This window comes from Pimephales promelas, chromosome 16, assembly GCF_988280905.1.
Source record: "Pimephales promelas chromosome 16, fPimPro1.hap1.1, whole genome shotgun sequence".
Taxonomy (NCBI): domain Eukaryota; kingdom Metazoa; phylum Chordata; class Actinopteri; order Cypriniformes; family Leuciscidae; genus Pimephales; species Pimephales promelas.
The window spans coordinates 22,519,197-22,538,693 of NC_142784.1; the positions used below are offsets into that span (position 1 = coordinate 22,519,197).

A 19,497-nucleotide genomic window follows, 5' to 3' on the forward strand; every position below is an offset into this window, starting at 1 on the left:
CCGCCATCGCTGCTCGCAGCTATATTTATTATTATTATTATTATTTATACGACTATTCGGGCACTTTTGGGGCCCTTAACATGCTCAAAAACTCTTGAAACTTTGCACACGGGTCAGAACCCGCGGCCATCAGGGCCGGGCTGAAGATGGTACCCGGGAGTGGCAGGGGGGCTAGACAGCGCCCCCTGGAACGGGGTCCGAAAACTTGGTCCATAAATCAAACATGCTTGGATGTAATAATATGAAACTCGGTGCACATATAGATCTCATCGTACATATATACCTCATACTATTACTTTTTACCCCAGCCCAACAGGAAGTCGGTTATTTAGGGTTGTTCATAAAACACTCGCAATGGAATTTGAAGTACTACTCCTAGAGAATTCAAACACACGGCACGAAACTCGGTCAGCATGAAGTCAAGGCATTGACGATGAAAGTTTGCGAGGGGATTTTTGATATCTCGAACGGTTTGGCCGTGGCGAGGAAACGAAATTATGGCGAGAAACGTGAAACAGGAAGTGTGTTATAACTTCAGCATACATTAACTGATCTTGATGAAACTTAAGCAGTGTGTTCGCTGTAAGAGGACGATCACATGGATGTGACTATTGTGAGTCAAAGTTATAGCGCCACCAACTGGTAGCAGGAAGTGTGTCACTTTCAAAATGCTTTGAACTCACCCTCTTATTTTTACCCGATGTGCTTCAAACTTAATCTGTATAATGTAAATACATAGCAGATGAAGACCTGTGAATGGATTCTTGATATCTTTGATACTGTTGCCGTGGCAACGCATCAAACTTTAAAATTCTTTTTTTTTATGATTTTGAGACTCTTAGCGGCTTTTGGGGCCCTTAACGGGTTTGAAAACTCTTGAAACTTTGCACACAGGTCAGATCCCACAGCCATCAGAGCCGGGCTGAAGCTGGTACCTGGGTGTGGCAGGGGGGCTAGACAGCGCCCCCTGGAACGGGGTCCAAACACTTGGTCCATAAATCAAACAAGCTTGCATGTAATAATATGAAACTCGGTACACATGTTGATCTCATCGTTTCATCTATACCTCACGCTCTTACTTTTTACCCCAGCCAAACAGGAAGTCGGCTATTGAGGTTTGTTTGTAAAACGCTCGCAATGGAATGTGCAATACTCCTCCTAGAGAATTCAAACACACGGCACGAAACTCGGTCAGCATGAAGTCAAGACATTGAGGATGAAAGTTTGCGAGGGGATTTTTGATATCTTGAACGGTTTGTTCGTGGCGAGGAAACAAAATTATGGCGAGAAACGTGAAACAGGAAGTGTGTTATAACTTCAGCATACATTAACTGATCTTGATGAAACTTCAGCAGTGTGTTCACTGTAAGAGGCTGATTACATGGATGTGACTATTGTGAGTCAAAGTTATAGCGCCACCAACTGGCAGCAGGAAGTGTGTCACTTTCAAAATGCTTTGATATCACCCTCTTATTTTTAACCGATTTGCTTCAAACTTCATCTGTATAATGTAAAAATACAGCAGATGTAGACCTGTGAATGGATTCTTGATATCTTTGATACTGTTGCTGTGGCAACAAATCAAACTTTAACATTCTTTTTTGATACTTTTGGGACTCTTAGCATGCTTGAAATTGCTTGAAACAGATAGATACAGATAGCTCGACAGATACATCACATTTATTAGCCAGTAGGCATGTGCAACTTTGGCAAAAGATTAAAGTAATGTCAAAAAAGTAAACACTAAAAGCCTCATATCTTCTAAAAATGTAATTATACATCATTTATTTCTAAATTAAATTATACAAATATTATAATTAAACCAGTTTTTCCCTTTTTTCATTAAAGAATTATGTTTACGTTCAAAAACAGCCAGAATTGTTGTAAAATTCAGAAAAAAATAATAATCTGAGTCATACGTAGTGCTATACTGCCCTCTTGTGTTCAATATCAGGTAGGCCTATTGTGTATTCCCACCGGTTAATCAACGTGTGACTCCGCTGGGACTTGGGAGCTTTTAAATCGCTTACTTAAAACCGAAAGTCAAAATACGGATGTCCGCACAAGACATTAATGGTGTGGAGTAGAGCGAGCATTTTAAATAAATTCCTATTAAGTAGGATTGAACTACACAGAAAGAATGTTCACTCTGTTCTGCTGGTTCCTCGCTGGTGGATCATATGATTACTTTGTCATAATCTATGACAAAAATGCTATTATAAACTATATTAATAATAGATAATACACATTGCTCTTATTTTTAAAAAATACATTCATGAAAAACAAGATAACAAAAATCATAAAAAGATATAGCCATGGCTGCTATAAATGTTTGAAATGCATAGGACAGATGTTTAATGACGCAGCAACATATAATTGAAAGGCAATTAATAATCTGTCATTACGTCACTGCATTATGATATTACGGCTCTAATACGGTGCAGCACAAAGCACTTATGTGCATCCCGAGCGGAGAATGATGTGCTTGAAGCCACATGAAGTTACAGCGCATTGAGTCCGTATTGAAAAGTTCAAAGCACAAAGGAAATACATATTTATGAACAGTGTATTATACATTATATATCTATGCAATAGTTTATTGAGCCTTTTCTTTTAAAGGTTTTAAATTTCAGTTACTGTGTGCGTGAAGAACAATTATAGTGCTCTGACTCTAGTGTTGTGATCTAACCGACAGCGTCTGACACCCGGTAGAAAGTAACACGATTAAGTTACAGCAATAAAGTCCAGCAAGAAAAAGTTTCTTCATTCGAAAATATAGACCTTTAGACCTTTATCTTAAAGACCCAGTATAATAGGATTAACATTGAATCATCTTGAAGATCGTTTCATCATTGACTGTAACCGAATGCGACGTGCTGTTTGAATGCTGAATGGAGAATGACTGACAGGCGCAGAGAGGGAAAAGTTTACGTGTTCTTGAATTTAATGACTTAAATATTAATTTCTATATCACATAATAGCTTCAGAACACTTATAATACAGTACACAAAAACTTAATGGTACTTTAGAAAGTTTTTGTGCCTTTGTGCCTTACATAGAATAGTATATGCACAATATAGAATTTGAATCAGCCTCGTCAAAGATGGCAGTGTCAGAGCCGATACCGATCCTGAGTATCTAACTGGCACACTTCTTTTCAACAGTCAAATTGAAATTGAAATTGCTTGAAACTCAACAGATACATCACATTTATTAGCCAGTAGACGTGCAAAGTTTCAGAAACGGGCATGGTGCAAGGACTAAATAGCGCCACCTTTTGACAAAAGTGGGGTTGTTAGTTTTATCTACAGTTACAAAAATCGGTATATACATTTTACTCCTCAAGCCGGACAACTTTCTATACATAGTCATTAGCTCGGACCAAGAGGAAGTCCGATATTTTGGTTTGAATATGGTGAGCCTCTCTCTGAGCCTACGTCCCTGTATGGCAAGCCCTTTTAACATTTAAAAGCTAAGTTTGCCTATCCGGAATTAACATTGTAGATATCAACAACGTCTTTCTGTCTAGTCGTAATTACATTTTGGATAGTTTGTATTATCATTTAAGATATCTGTAACATAATTTTGACTAGTCGAAATGACAGAGTATGGCAAGCCGTTTTAACATTTAATCATGAAAGGGCCAAAGCCTTTCGGCACCGCCACCCGGGTGCCTTTAGGTAACTAAAGGAACCGGGGTTGCGGTGCCACCGGCTTGGGCCCGCCATCGCTGCTCGCAGCTATATTTTGTACTTTAAACTATTAATATTATTACAGTATTTATTTAAAAAAATATTTTCACATAAAAAATATTATCACAACTCTGGTAAGTTATCACATAGGCTTACCAGTTAGTATCTTATGATTTGTGTGCAGAAGCCTCTGTGAACATCTGCCCTAGTAACGTTACTATTATATACTATTATTGTATTATTATACTATAGCAGCCTGGGCAGAATCTGTAGCTTTAGCAGGTCAGTGAACTAGTGAGCCAGTTCCAAACACTGTCAGCAATCTTTACATCTTGTCATGGTCACATAAAAATGGTTTAATCAGCTAATAACCTATATTTCTGTTTATTTTTAATGTCTACAGTCTCAGATCAACTCCAGCAGTATCAGCAGCAGTAACAACATCAACAGCAAAGGCAGCAAACTCACTTAATGACTTGAGTAAGAATTTACCAGAACAGGAATCACATTAATGTTAAAAATCTTGTAAAGTATTAATTGCTGTTTCTGTTTGCTTTGTTTTTATTTTCATTGTATAAAATGTAACTCTTGTATTTTTGTAAATCACTTTTTGCCATGAAAATAGCCACAGATGCTGATATGCCATTAAATAAAACTATACTGTACTGCACGAAACTTGGGGTTGATTTTGTCCTATACAGTTCACTATAACAGCTGTTCTTTATTATTCTGTATAACAGAGAAGAAAAAGCCATCAGGTTGGGGCAACTTAAGATGCTTCAGTTTCTAATCCCAGAGTTATATATAAATATATAAATTATTTTTTTAAATTTTAAACTTTAAAATTGTCTTTTCTGTTCTGTTTCTTTTTCAAAACTGCATCAATGCATTTGCTGCTGTATCGATGCAGAATCATCTGTATTGATATATTACTGTATTGATATTTTGAGCACAGCCCTATAAAGCCTTGTTTCCATGTGCCCCATTTTATACTTTGAGCACCTGCCCCTCCAGAGGTCTCTGCACGGCCCTGCTGTGGAGCTATAATGAGGAATTCAGACCCAAGTATTGCAGTTTTGCTTAATATAGACCTCAAATATATGATTTATATATAAAAGGAATGATTTAAAAGCCCCTTAAGAAAATATGTTTAAACAATGTGAAGTAAAACGATTTGGAGAGTAGAAAGTATAGTGTTCCAAATGTAGTTCCTTAAGTCATGTTTGATTTGTTTAAGTTTTATGTAAGGATGTTTTATTCGATTCTAATTCAACTAGTTCTGATACTCTAATTTGATTGGCCGAGCGATGTTCAGTCCAGCGGCACTGGGACTTTTCCTTCTGCTTATCCACTCCAACCATTAGTGGAGAGGATATTTTCTGCAGGTTACATCATTTTAAAAAAGTGACTTTATGAGAGAGTCATTGAATCATTTACTCAACTGATCCATTCAAAACATTTATTATTCATTTAGGAACGCAACAATGTGAGAGAATTATTCACTCAAATTTGTTCAAAACACTAATTAATTAGTAAATTGCTCACAAATGCAGCTGGATTTTATTGTCTTCGCTTGGACTTTTTGAACCATTTTCAGTGGCTGAACAAAAATAGACAGTAATGGTCTATTCACAAATAATGAGTTTTTACAGTTTGCTGCTTTTCTATAAACTTGCACTAGAAGGACTTGTTTGACTTTTGTATATTGTATACGCATCTCTAGACCTTTTTTTCTCATTACAATACTCTAAAACTAAAAAAAACGAGAGCGCACAAACTTTTACAATAATTATGTGCACAGATAAATCATTTATAATAAATACCGCAATACTCCATTAGAAAATAAGAATCGTCAATTTTGATTACATGGACTTGGTGACTATAAACACTAGCCCCCAAATAATCTCCTCCAAATGTCCTCTCCTCTCATCTACTTCCTTCACTATATGAACAACAGGTACTTGCTGCTTTCTGATCCCGACATGTCGTAAATGTGTGTGTCAGTCTTGAGGATGCTGTCCTCTGGGATTTGGGAGAGTCAGATACATTCGGTAGAGTAATGAGCCTGGTGCCAGCGCTGCTAGTTGGAGACATAGAGGGTATCACATGTTGTTACAGCTTCTTCTTGTCTCGTGTACACTGGGGAGATGCAACACTTGCATCTTTGCCCACCCTGTGTTTATACCTCCACCTCTATGACACATTGCAGCCCAGCAAGGTAATAATGGCTACTCATGAATATTACATCACTCCTTTTCATCAGAGGATTTTACAATTTTCAGTGTCAGACAATGGGCTCTATGCACGGCGTTATTTCCGGTGAAGGATTAAGGATGCTCGATAACTTCCGCCGATCATAGAGTCCAATGCAATACCGAGAATTTATATTGAATTTTATAGTCCATGGTTATACTAATGAAACGTTAGTCACAAAAACAGATAAAACAGACACCCCTCGTTGTGTTTATGCTTCTTTTTAAAATTATATTAAATAAACATAACTATATATAAAATTACATCTAAACGTATGTACGTTACGTTTCAAAGACTGGAGGACAGTAAATATTGAAGACTCTGCCATAATCCCGTTTTCTCCGGTTTTCCTCCGCTTTAATCTACACAACCGGAAAGGGACGAGCATCCTTACGTCAAATGCGGAACTTATGCGTGCATATAGCCCATTGTATCCAAGAGAGTGGAAGTGGCCTCCGAGGAAGGATGCAGATACCTACAGTAGGATTGCTCGATTTGAGAGATGACAAAAAGCATCCACTCTATATAACCACCTTATTATCCATACCATTATTTTATTGGTGTTGTGTGTTATGTAAAGCTTATCATGCAAAATGCTCTTATGATTATAAACGAACTAAATGACTGTGATTGGCCAATTGGCCAAAAGTCATGCAGGCTTTCTTCATTTTCCATGCTGTTCACAATGGCAAAGGCCAGGGAACAAGAGAAGGTATGATAATTTGATTAGGGTTTAACGACACTCTCTGACATAATATTAGAAAGGATAAGGTAGCTTAAGTGCTTTGATTGAGAAACACTGTCTACCCCGGATGCGAGCAGCGCGACGCGACGAAAGATAATAGAACCCATTATAACCAGTGCGGCTGTCTACACTGGATGTGGCACGACAAATCCCCAACAGTAAACTGATGCTCTGATCTATTTCTGACGTAGCCCACTTCAAGGGTCCACGCTACTCCTGACCAGTCTATGCTTCAGACAAGAAAAACTAATGGATTTGGAAATTTCGCCTTGTTGTCCGTTTTAAAGACGAGCAGAAAGGCTGCACAGCTAATAGCTCGACATAAGCACTCAAGATGCTGGTCTCTAATTGTTCAAAAGCTGCACTTTTGATGGAGATTCTGGCTATTTCATTCCATTTATTTAGAATAGAAAGTTTTCTGTAGCTACATGTGACTGAAAGACGATTCTGAGAGAGAGAGATGATACTCTTTTCTTCTTTACCATCCATCCACCGTGAGTTTTGGAGTGCTGAAAAGTGTGGGGGCTCAAAAAATAATTGTCATTTAAAGCTAATAGATTTTTTATTTTATTTTTTAAATCTGTTGATAAGGATTAGTCTATTGCGGTCACCGGGAGGAGACGTTCGGTTCACTTAGTTGTCTTGGCCAGTGCATATTAACTTGTGCATGGGAACTAGTATGTCGAGGCCACTAGATAATCATTTGTAGGAACATCATACTAAGTTGTGGGTGTACATGATAATATGTCGTGGTACACTGATTACAATGAGCTCCACCCCCTTTGGACACTGTTGCTAACAAGCTTTACAGGTCATCGCATAGGACTGAACAGCATGATTTTCTGTACAATACTCTCTCTGTCTGTTTAAATATTAATTACTTAATAAAATTCATTATTTGGAGAAGCAAAATAAAAAAAATACTATCTGTTCTCATTGCATCAAGTTACTTGGTAACAATATTTTACTGTATTTTTAAAGAATTTCTGTTAAAAAAAAAAGAGAAAATAGCAGATTGCCACAGTTGCTAGGGTAAGATTGGTCAGTAACATTTTTAAGGAGGAGCTTAGCAAAGGGTCAATTAAAATGTCTTCTGATTATTATTACTAAATATATGAATCATTCGTGTCTTTTATCTGTTGCTGCTTTTTTTTAAAAGAAGGCTCATTTTGTACTGGAGACTTTTGTTTCTGCACACATGGAAAGAATGAGCAGGACATTGTAAAGGAGCCCTCAAGCAGATTTCATAACCATAAATAATGCACTCACAGGCAAACAGTGCACCCAGTCAAACATGTTTCACACATCCAAAAGTTTGATTTGGATGATAAAAAAATGTATTTTCAAATGTTCTGCTCTTAAAAGAGGCAGAATTTGACCTAAAAACAGAAAACGTGCATCACACTTTTTACATCCTTTCTCACGCCATTACACACATCCATTCACATGCTGAATTACATCCTCAGCTCCAGTCACAGACACGTGCTTGCATGCCATAATTGGAACACACACATAAAGCTGTGCCCCAGGACTGCTGGCGGGTGTGTTGCTCTTTGAGTTAGTGTTCACGTTCATGACGCCCGTGGGTTATGAGTGGGAAGAGACTGACAGCTGCTGTTTGTTACACAGCTACAAAGGACACAAAACTGTGTGTAATTGCTAGTGATGCCACCACAACCATGTGTAACCTGCTTCATACTGTTGTGAAACCAATTTTAAAAATGCTTAAGAAGTTAATTACCATATGCATGCTTTCCGCAGCTTTTGGCCAATTCTTGAAATCATTTTACTGTGTTTTTGATCAAATAAATGCAGCCTTGGTGAGCAAAAGAGACTTCTTTCAGAAACAAAAATCTTACCAACATCAAACTTTTGAACGGTATATATTGAAATGAAAAAATAAATGAGATTTTGGAAGTAGACAGGTGTTTTACAGACTCTGTTTTGATGTGAAAGCAAGTGCCACCTCATCTATAAATTCTATTTATCTGCACAGCGGGTGTTTGTGTAAGAGAATTCAGTGAGAAGGCCACAGCTCCTCTAAACTCAGACTGTCATATTGTTTTGAAAGAGCACTATATTTTATGCAAGGTCATAACTGTCGTCATGACAGGCCATTATTTAAATTAAAAAAAATCAAGCTTACATTTTTCACTTATAATGGCTATAAAGGTCTCAGCATGATGTATGTAAGTGCTTCTCCTGAGTCATAGAAAAGTGCATTCAAATATGTAGTCAGGATTGCAATTATTTTTGAAATATGGAACAAAATTGTTTTAAGTCTAGGTTTTAGGTAAGAGAATTGTGGCTTATGGTTGGTTGCCATGTATTTAAAAATTAAAATAATGGTTTATACAATAATTGTGAGACCTACTGTTGGCTCTTCTCTGGTTTGACTGAAGCCAATGGAAAGCTCAAGCTGTGCTGTGTCCAGTAAGCTGTCTTTCCTATTGTTAGCTTATAAAAATGACTGCAAGCCTTCCTATTGTGCAATGAAGCAAGCAGCCAATGGAAAAGAAAAGCATGTTGAATGTGAACCATAGACAGGGCTTTTCTGCTCTGTGTAAATTTGCCTGCATACTTTATATTTAAATGCTGAAATTTAAGGCTCCATTCATATGTTTCTTATGATCTTTCAGGAACATAAAAAGAAGACACTCTGAATTGGTTGCTCTAATAGAGATGATGAATATTGAAGGTTTTCTCTTTCTACTAACAAGATTTATTAAAATATAAAAGCTGAAAAAAGGCTGCTGTGTGTCATTTCTTTGCACTAAAACAGCATTACAATTGGCTTTCAACATTTTATTAGTGACTGCAATGATGGTTTCTGTTTTCCAAGTTCTATTTGAGAAATACTAATATTGCAATAAATGTGTTCTTTAGGATAAACCCCTTGAGATTGAACATGTTGTTATTGTTTAGTATTGAGAACATTTTTAAAATTATATTTGGCACCAACTAGGGCTGTGCGATATTGATTAACAAAATTATCACGATTTCTTGATTATTTTTTTCCCCCGATTTTAATCACGATTTTGACACAAACAGACATGCTTTACAGTTTTAGTGTATTCTGTGTGAATTTGAAACATATTTCCAAAGGAAAACAATTAGAGCTTTATCGCGCAGCACTAAATCTGGGAAAACTTTACATATATCTCTTTGTATTGTTGTAAAATAAGTTCATGAAAAACAAGAAAACAAAAATCAAAAAGATAAATTATTTTATATATAGTCTACTGTAAAATTAAGAGATATTAAGTATAGCACAGATGTTTAATGAGGCAACAACATATGATAGATAGGGCAGAACAAAAAGAGACTATTAATAATCTTTGATTAAGCAAAAGTATTATCATAAGCGCTCATGCGCATCCCGAGCGCAGAATGATGCGCTTGGAGCAACAGAGTTACAGCGCGCATATTTCGTCGAGTCCGCATTGAAAGGTTCAAAGCACAAAGGAAATACATATTGATGCAGTGTATTATACAGTATCTATCTATGCAATAGTTGAGCCTTTTCTTTTAACAATTTTTAATTTCAGTTACTGTGCACGTGAAGAAGTACTCAGTGTTAAGGTCTAACAGACACACGGTAGAAACGAACAGTCCAGCAAGATCATTTATGCGACACCATAGAGCTTTATCTACAGATCAATTATAATAATATTAACATTGAATGATAAATCTAGACTTAAGAGAATTTCATCGTTGACTGTCGTAACCGAACGCGACGCGCTGTTTGAACAACACTGAATGGAGAATGACTGACAGCTGGAGCGGAGAAAACTACTTGTAAACCAATTAGGTAATGATATTCCCTTACCTTCACAGAGAAAGAAACTGGTGAGGCAAGTCCCTTTCCTAATATTTCCATTCACTCGCGCTCCCTTCTGGCACGCGCACCTGTTCGCAGTTCACCCGCCCGGTCTGTTCTGTTCTCGCGCTCAATTTAGGCGCGCTGCATTCTGATTGGTTCAGATAGCATATTGGGAGGTTGGAGCCAGCAACACGGAAAAAATCGCGCATGCTCAAATCGCGATTGTATTACGATTTCGATTAATCGCACAGCCCTAGCACCAACAATGGTGCAGAAATGAAACTGCAGCTTTAAAAAATTAAGAAAATGGGGTGTTGAACATGCCAGAATGTGATTTTTTTTTCTGTTATAAAAAAATTAATGATGAAATAAGCATATTGAAACATGTCTAAAACAATCACCATCATTTATTTACAATATTAAACTGTAATGCAAAATTACTTATAGCAAGTGGTCATTTATTCAATAAAGAAAATAAACATTAACTATTTTGACAGCTAAAATGAATCATACAGATATTTATATATTTTTATATTAATGTGTACAGCCAGCAAATGTTATGTATCTTGAAGCAATGTGATTTAATTCGCCAAAGACATCATTTTTTTCCATATTAAAATCAATATTGACTGCATAGAAAAGAGGATAAAGTGGTTGACCTTTGCAGAGGGTCTATAAAACTAATACACATGTAAAATACACACGCTGTCTCCCTTTAAAAATCAAAGAGAAGCAATGAGATCCTTTCATTGCTATTATGCTGTTGTTTTATATTTTGGCAGCTTCGCTCAATCCATCAATGCTAGATCATAAATACTACAATGAAAGCACAAAACAACAACAACAACAACGGAAGGCAACAACGGAGTTCGGAGGGGTGCGTGTCCATTCAGGTTCAAGTGAGTCTCAAAGCCATTAGGTAAAGCCAAAAAATACTGATGAATCCAATGTGACGACATGCTGTAGGGAAGCTGGGATTTCACAGTATCGGTTCTGTCTCCATCTTGTGCTTCTGGTTGCATCACATCAGCACGGAAAGCAAGCTGTTTGTTTATCCAGTATCAGTGGAGTTGGATGAGAAATTATCACAATGCCCCATTATACACAAGAATTTAGGCATTCCCTTGAGAAAGCCAGACATCTACGGTAACCAAAACAAAAAAGCCTGAGAACAACAACGACCACAACAAAAACGAAAAAACGCTGAGCCATATAACACCTACTCTATGAGCAAGCACTTAGTCAATACAGTCAGAACAGAAAAAGACAAGGCATATTATGGAGAGATTTGAGACACCCCAAACCGCTGCTCACTTCTCATATCATTGACCTGATCAAAGTTTTTCCTCTACACATAAAAGATCAAAAAAGTAAAGCGTGAGAGAGAAATAGGCTCTATTTTCATCAGGAGGCATGGCATACTCTCTTATTCAAGCAAAAAACATGAATTCTTCACCGTATGAAAGCGAAGAGGCAGAGAGAGAAAGATGCAAGCAAAAAAAAACAACAACTGTGTGTTCAGTTGGAGAGATGGAAAGGAATTGGTCTTAAATCAGTCCCACCTCAACTCCCTCCTCTCTTCTGACAAAGTCAAAAACCGAAAACTAATTTGCTCATGAATCCAAAACAACGCTTTTTTCTTTTTTTTTTCTTTTTCTTTTTTTTGGTGATACAATATTTTCATTGCGTTTTTTTCTCTCTCTTGGTTTTCTTTTCTTTTAAATCTAACAGAACGGTAAAACCCAGACATTGCTCGTTTACATAGTGCCATGTATCTTTGGCTCAGCCGTGACCATGCGAGAGGCTGTAGCATGTTGCCCGAAGCAATATCCATTACTGAATCCTAACCGGGGCAAGAACGCAAGCACAGCGTTTGCTTATTTAAAAAGGAAGAGGAAGAATGTCAGAAGTAAAAGCACACAAACAGGAAAGAGTCAACAGTGCTGCGATTCATGTTGCTGTACAAACCTTTTAAAGCTCTAAACACAAAGCACATGTAAAATAATACTACTAATAACAAGTCAAAAGAAATGATGGGTATATCATAGCCAGAGTGCATCCAATCATGCTCCACCTCGCTGAAATCCTCTCATCTGAATCCAAGTTTATGGAAGACACTGATTTTAACTCCAAAGTCTTCCTTTCTGTGAAAGTGAGTGCATGTGTATGTGTGTGTGTGGGGGGGCAGCTACGCAGTGGTCTCGCCATCGCTGTCATTCAGGTAGCTGCTGCGTTTGTAGCGGGAGCGGTAGGTGCTTCGGCCCGCACTCCCTTCCTCTTTTTCTTCTTCCTCTTCCTCGTCAGATCTGTCAAGGCAGAAGCGTCTGCGACTGGAGGGGGGGCTGGAGGGGGGAGATAAAGAAGCTTTGATTAGGATCAGCTGGTGGATAGAGGGACCGAAGAGGATAATGTCTGAAGGAATGTTGGGCTATCAAACTTTAGAATGTGGGGTAACAATATTTAACAGGCCAGTATAATCTTTGCTGATGCGTTAGGGGTGCAATACACACAAATCACATCCAAATCACACCAGGTGTAGTGCCATGAAACCTTATCGGATCATTGTTAGTGAAGTTGTACAAGCAAACGACAGTTTCATAGGTAACTAAATTACCATTAGATAAATACTAAAGAGAAAATAAAAATACTAAGAAATGATTATGATGGTAACGGTAAGTTACTGTAAGGATGCATCAATATTCAAATAACGATAATATATTGCATAAAAATATAATCAATCCTTATAAATGCTAAAAGTTAACAGTGTTAAATTAATAATAGACTTTAAGTGAGCTTTAGATTACAGCCAATGTGATCTAAAAGTAAAATTGGGGAAAACGAGTATTACTTTTAAATATCCAATATTGACCAATAGCAGCACATTAAAATTATAATAATAATTCAAATTGGATAATAACCAATATAGTACCGATATATTATGAACCCTAGTATTGACAACAGGTGGGTGGGTACAGAAGTGTTTGCACAGTCAAGTCAGTACAGAGTTGAATTTAAATAAAAGCATCAAACAGTCTATTAAAACTCCACTTGGTCCAAAAATCCATGGTTCATTTTAAAACAACTTGTAATATTCTTCATGTCTACTCATAATCTTATCAGTGAATTAACATATAAATGAACTGCCCTCTAATTATACAAGAGCAAGGCAGAGAGATGTAGAGAAAGCATGAATACCTCACCCTCTTCAAAAAGTCAACGCTAACTTTTTGTGTCACCGAGTCTTATCTTCCCCATAATAATACAAACTTCAGGTTAATTGCTGCCGATTTTATGTTTAATTACGCCCAAGACCAGAGAAAGAATTTCAAACTGACTTTAGTTACACAGCTGTTATCTTGAGTTAATAAATCACAAAAATATTTCAGTGAACGATATAGAACAGTGTCTCTGAAAATGTGTGTGAGTAACAAAGTAAAAGAACACAGTGTAAAGATAAACTGAAGGTAAAGTAATGGTCAAATGCAATGAAAGATATCAGACAGTACTGAGGTACGCGAGTATTAGTTTAACACCATGCATGTAGCATTCCTTCACCCCACACCAAGCATCACCTACTGCCATCTTTAGTCACTGTCAGGCCTGTACAGGTACTTCATCATAAGATTGTCTACTTTCTTCTTCCTCTTCTTGTCTTCTTTCTTAGACCGAGGTGGAGCTTCTTCAGAGGGGTCTTCAGGCTCTGGCTCGCCCTCAGAGCCCGAGGCCTGCCTGCCAGGGGCTTTCTTGACACTGCTGGAGCTTCTGTAAGAAATAGTGGACGCTCCTGAACTGGAGTCCGACTCTGTGCTAGACTCCGATTCCGAGGATGAGGAGGAAGACGAAGACTCTTTCCTGGACTTCTTCTTGGATTTCTTGCCCTTCTTCTTGGAGCTCTTCTTCTTGCGGTCGTCGTCAGAGCTGTCGGAGCTGTCTGATTCAGAGCTGTGGCTTTTCTTCTTCTTCTTCTTCTTGCTCTTGCCCTTTTTGCTGCGGCTGCTGCGTGTGCTGAGGCTGCTGCTGGAACGCATGAAGTCCACGGCTGAAGCAGAGCGGCGCAGGCTAGAGGAGCGCCCACTGTCTCTGCCAGTCCTAGAGGTGCTGCTGACGCTCTTCTTTTCATCCTCCACCTCGCCCGGCTTATCTTTCTCCGCTTCAGAGTCTTCCAAGCTGGTGCGCTTGAATTTAATGGGTTTGAAGCTCAAAACTTCATTAATGGCAGCCTCCAGGTCAGGGTCAAGGTAGTTGCGGTGACTGACTGGCTTGACGTCCGAAACCTCAGGCGGGCTGGAGTCAGTGGTCCGGGCTTGCGGAGGCATGGAGAAGCTTCGGCCGGAGGTGGAGTGAGGGCTGTAAGCGCTGGAGCGAGCCTCGCTGAACGCTACGCTCCGGGCATCATCGTCCACGTCAAATTCACTGAGGCGACAGCTACGAGACAGTGACATCCGGGAGTCGGAACGGCTCACGCTGCCTGGGCTGCGGTGACTCAGGCTGGGGCTGACGGGTGAACTGTATTCACTCTGAGGCATGCTTCGACGCCGGCTCACCGAACTCATACGACTCACGCTGGAAATAGCATCGTCATCTAGATCCATCGCAGTACGACAGGAGGAAACCCGGCTCGGGGCTACAGACGTCACAACGGACTCCTTATCAAAATCAGACCAGCGGCTGTCCATGCCCTTTCTTGCCCGACTGGCTGCCTCCGAGTAGGCCTGAGAGATGACAGAACCCCGATCGTCAATATCATCTCCTGCCTTTCTCCAGGAGCTGACAGAGTAGGAGTCATCCTCAGCTTCTTGCTTGGCTTTGTTCTTGCGGAAAGAGGAGAGGTCCTGGGAATTGGATTGTTCTTTGAGAGTGTTGAGGAGCGAACTCTCGTCTCCCTTATTGGAGCGTTTCCTGTAGCTGAGGGAACTCATGACAGATACAGGCCTGCTGGGTTCTAATTCTTTACCTTTGCCATTGTCTTTCCATTCTTTACCCTCTTCCCACTCTTTTCCCTCCCTTCCGTCAACATTTACAGCATATCTAGATGGAGGGGCAGACGGGGTGTGCACAGTGTAGAAAGACAAACAGATGGAGGGAGGAGAGGAAAGAGATGGAAATATGAGAATGAGAAAAAAACACTGATAAAAACTTAAACGATGACTGACACCCAAAAATAGAAATAAAAATAAAATAAAATAAAATGGAGGTATATCCAAGCAGACAGGGCAGAATATAGATGAAAGTTTGATGCGACAGCAGAAAGGCACTTAAGACAGACTAAAGCTCCTGGGATTTAAAATCAATAGTTAATCCATCAGCTCAGGTATCTACATATAAATGTAGACATAAAGATCCTTTTAGGCGAAAATATTTCAGATAATTGCACAAAAACTGGTGCTGAAATGAACTATAATTCTCAAGCAGGATGATTTATATTAGGAAGAGTGCTTCTGACAGATAGGACTGACTGAAGTGATCAAAATGATTGAAATTATGACTCAAAAGGTCTTAACGGGATACTACAAAAATTATGTCGTCATTTACTCTCTTATTACCCTCATATTGTTGCAAACGAGTTTCTGTCTTGAACAAGTTGTTTCAAACTTGTATGAGTTTCTTTCTTCTGCTGAACACAAATGAAGATATTTTGAAGAACGATTGGAAGCAAATAGTTCTTTGGCACCACTGACTTCCATAGTACAAAAAAAAAAAAAAATACTGAAGTCAATGGTGCCGCTCAACTGTTTGGTTCCAATCATTCTTCAAAATATCTTCCTTTGTGTTCAACAGAAGAAAGAAACTCATACAAGTTTGAAACAACTTAAGGGTGAGTAAATGATGACAGAATTTTCATTTTTGGGTGGAGTATCCCTTTAAGGCTTTAAAAGCACAAGAACCTCAAGAGCCAAACTTAAATATTCTGGTAAAAAGAATAAACAGTAAAAATCTAAAGTGTCCACTGGTGGAAAGACCCATTCATTTTCAGCAGAAAGGCGCAGGTAGGCATGCCAACTGGCCGGTGGGCACATCCATTAATCTGTCTGTGAAGCTGTTCCACCTCTGTTATCAAACTGCTGACAATAGAGAGAATAAGCTAGACAATACCAACAGAAAATACCCTTAGCGCTAGCTAATTAGCTTTTCCAAATACATTTTTCTTGCTTGCTGCATTGGATTTTGTTAAACCATTTTGTTGGATAACTGAGGGAAATGAGGTTGGAGTACTGACCTTGAACTCTTCAGACTACCATCATCTGACAGGTTCTTGGCAGAGCCCTTGTTTTTGGACAGCCATGACTTCACCCCGTCAACACGGTCCTCCACCTCAGAGTCGGTATCAGAGGCGCCCTCACTGTGCAAGAAGAACAGAGGGGATATCAACAAAATGAACAAGCCGAACCTGTACATAAATATTGTTAGTAGGAGGAACACAGGGTTTTATGGTGGAGACACAATGTACGGATGCATGCGCCAGATCCCAAGTAACCTGGAAAGGGCCTCTGTGTTAGTAAGTCAGACATATAGTCCAAAAACAATATCCTGCTGCAAGCTGGCTCTGTATAATGTGAGGCATCCAAAAGGTGTGAGGTCAGTACAACTCCAAGCCAAACCAGAAGAAAGGAGAGCATTGAAAAGAGAAAACCATTCATACTGTAGCTAGGCAGACAATAGCTCTTGTCCCAAAACCTAGGTGACATTTGCGATTTGAAGGCTTTCAAAAAAAGCAACTTAAAATGCCTAATATTAGCAAAAATCCTAAGGCAGCATTGTATCACACAATGCACTGTGACAAGCTCATAAATAGATCTGAACACTGAAAAGTACTTCATTTAATGCAATTAAACATTAATCGACTCATAATTCATTTGCTATTCTTTTTATGCTAATTAGATTATCACTGTTAGCTTAGCAACACGCTAACACCAAAATCTATTCAAATCAACCATGAGAAGAATATGTTGAATAAAGTTCCCAATGTAAAGGACACCAAAATCAGTCATTTTTTAAAATGGAAAATGGTTACAATACTGCCTTTGCCAGAACCAAACTCTTTCAGCTATCTTTTATTGTAAAAAAATACTGTGATTTAGAGCTGAATAAAAACAGAATTGGTAATTACAGGTAGTGCTGAAGAATAGAAAATGCTTCAGGCTAATGTAGCCTTCAACTACCATGTTAAAGGATTGCATGAAGGAATGGGCCATTTTGGGACTATAATTAACTTGGCTTACCATGCTAGCAATGCCATGCATCTCTGGATACAAATGGGTTTGGTAGGGAAGTGTTTCGCTGTCAATAAGAACGAGTAAACACAGTCCGAACGTCCCTGGGAGCAGATGCATTAACACCTCACACAGAAAGCAGCGCTGTGAATCCCTGTCCTGTTTGCTCATTTCTCTGGACCAGATAAAACCATTGAATTTATGTTTGGCTGGATTTGCAAGTCAATGCTTCCCTGCCTCTTTAGATTAGTCTTATCCTTCACTTATCGCACAGCACACCACACTGAATAACTATGAATTGCCCTTCAAGGACCTAGAGAGCTAAAACACACCAAGTATGCAAAACCTTTAGAGAAGACCTAAGTGATGGCAGATTACAAACAACACCTTTTCCACAATTTTGTTTCAAATTAAATTTTAATAATCATTGTTATTTTCCTCCAGCGCTGCAGGAGTCAAATATCTCCCCCAAAAAATTATACAACATACAGTAGCTCATTATCCCAGGCGTAGATAGAAGATCAAAAAAGAAGCAGCAGCTGCTTTTCTCTGACATTAGGGTTCCGGTCTGCTTAGCTCTCCGTTTGTGGTATTATGCATATGAGATTATTATATATGCATGGACCCATGAGATAGCACAGATGTCACTAAACACTAACTGTACGCTCACAGTCAGGGTGCTGAAGAGGGTCTAAATCAGAAGATCTGATGATACACAACAGTGAATACACTCGGGACAAATGAATTCGCTGTTATACGAGTAGCGCTCTGACGACATGGGTAGGCAACTTAAGAGTGTCAGAGTGTGTATTTCTTCAAGAGCCCTTTTGGCTATTGTGTAAGCCCTAGTGCCCTGAAGGTAAACCGAGGTGAGAACGTTGTGTGAATAAGCCTTGAGCTCTGCTAGCCGGCCCATCGCTAAACAGTAGGACAGCAGGGTCTTTGTAATGAAGCGCTAATGCAAAATGTCACACACAATTTATGTCCTTGACCATATACCATTAGTTAAGCTGCACCTAAGCCCAGGGGAACAAACAAACAACACAGTGAGAGAGAAGAGACATTAATTGTCTGTGACAACATGCCTCCATTGGCTGTACATCTCTGTTACAGGCTATTACATTTATCATTAGCACCTACAGAACTCTCTCAACCCCTCTGTTTTCCTCCCTAGTGTCTGTCTCTCTACACTGTTTGCTCTCTCTATATCCCCACTTGCTCTTCTTGACGAATTTGGAATTTATAAAGTGCAACTGTTTCTTAGTTATATCTCAGTTATAAAAATAAAAGAAAAAATGTATTTCTACAAGATTTTGTATTTCTACAAGATTTCAGTGCAATGGCTGTTAAGCTCCAAAATAACAACACTTGAAATATTTGACTTACTGCAAACAATTTGATTAATTAATCACTTTATGATACAAATGTTAAATCAACTGAGAGCTTTGTTTGTAATTCACAGTAATTCACTATAAAAAAAAAACTTTTGCTGATAATTTACTCACCCCCATGTCATCCAAGATCCCTTTCTTTCTTTCTTCAGTCGAAAAGAAATTAAGGTTTTTGATGCTCGTTCGTGACTCTCCTGTTCGAACTCGTTTATCAAAATGAACGAATCTTTTTAAGTGTCATTTGGTTCATTCAACGAACGAAATGAACGAATTGACTCTGAAAAAGATTCATTCATTTTGACGAACGCGCATCATAGAACAGAGCAAGGCGAGCATTTGGGCTCATACAACTTTTTTTTTTTTTTAAATGAGCGATCATTTC

The 19,497-nt window shown here is 38.6% G+C and overlaps 1 protein-coding gene across 7 annotated transcripts in view; it reads right to left on the reverse strand.

The window, feature by feature from the left end:
• Positions 1-10,902: 10,902 nt before the first annotated feature.
• The window catches only part of myo18ab (myosin XVIIIA b), a 101,835-nt gene continuing 93,240 nt past the window's right edge, over positions 10,903-19,497 (reverse strand). For 6 of the 7 annotated variants that reach the window (XM_089121240.1, XM_089121241.1, XM_089121239.1 and 3 more), the window contains 2 exons: positions 16,731-16,853; positions 10,903-12,855 (listed from right to left, as the gene is read on the reverse strand). In XM_089121240.1, coding sequence (XP_088977366.1) covers positions 12,702-12,855; positions 16,731-16,853 — 277 coding nt within the window. In that variant the 3' untranslated portion in view covers positions 10,903-12,701. Of the gene's footprint in view, positions 12,856-13,371; positions 15,542-16,730; positions 16,854-19,497 lie in introns of those variants that run through there. The other variant, XM_089121242.1, reaches the window with a different exon arrangement.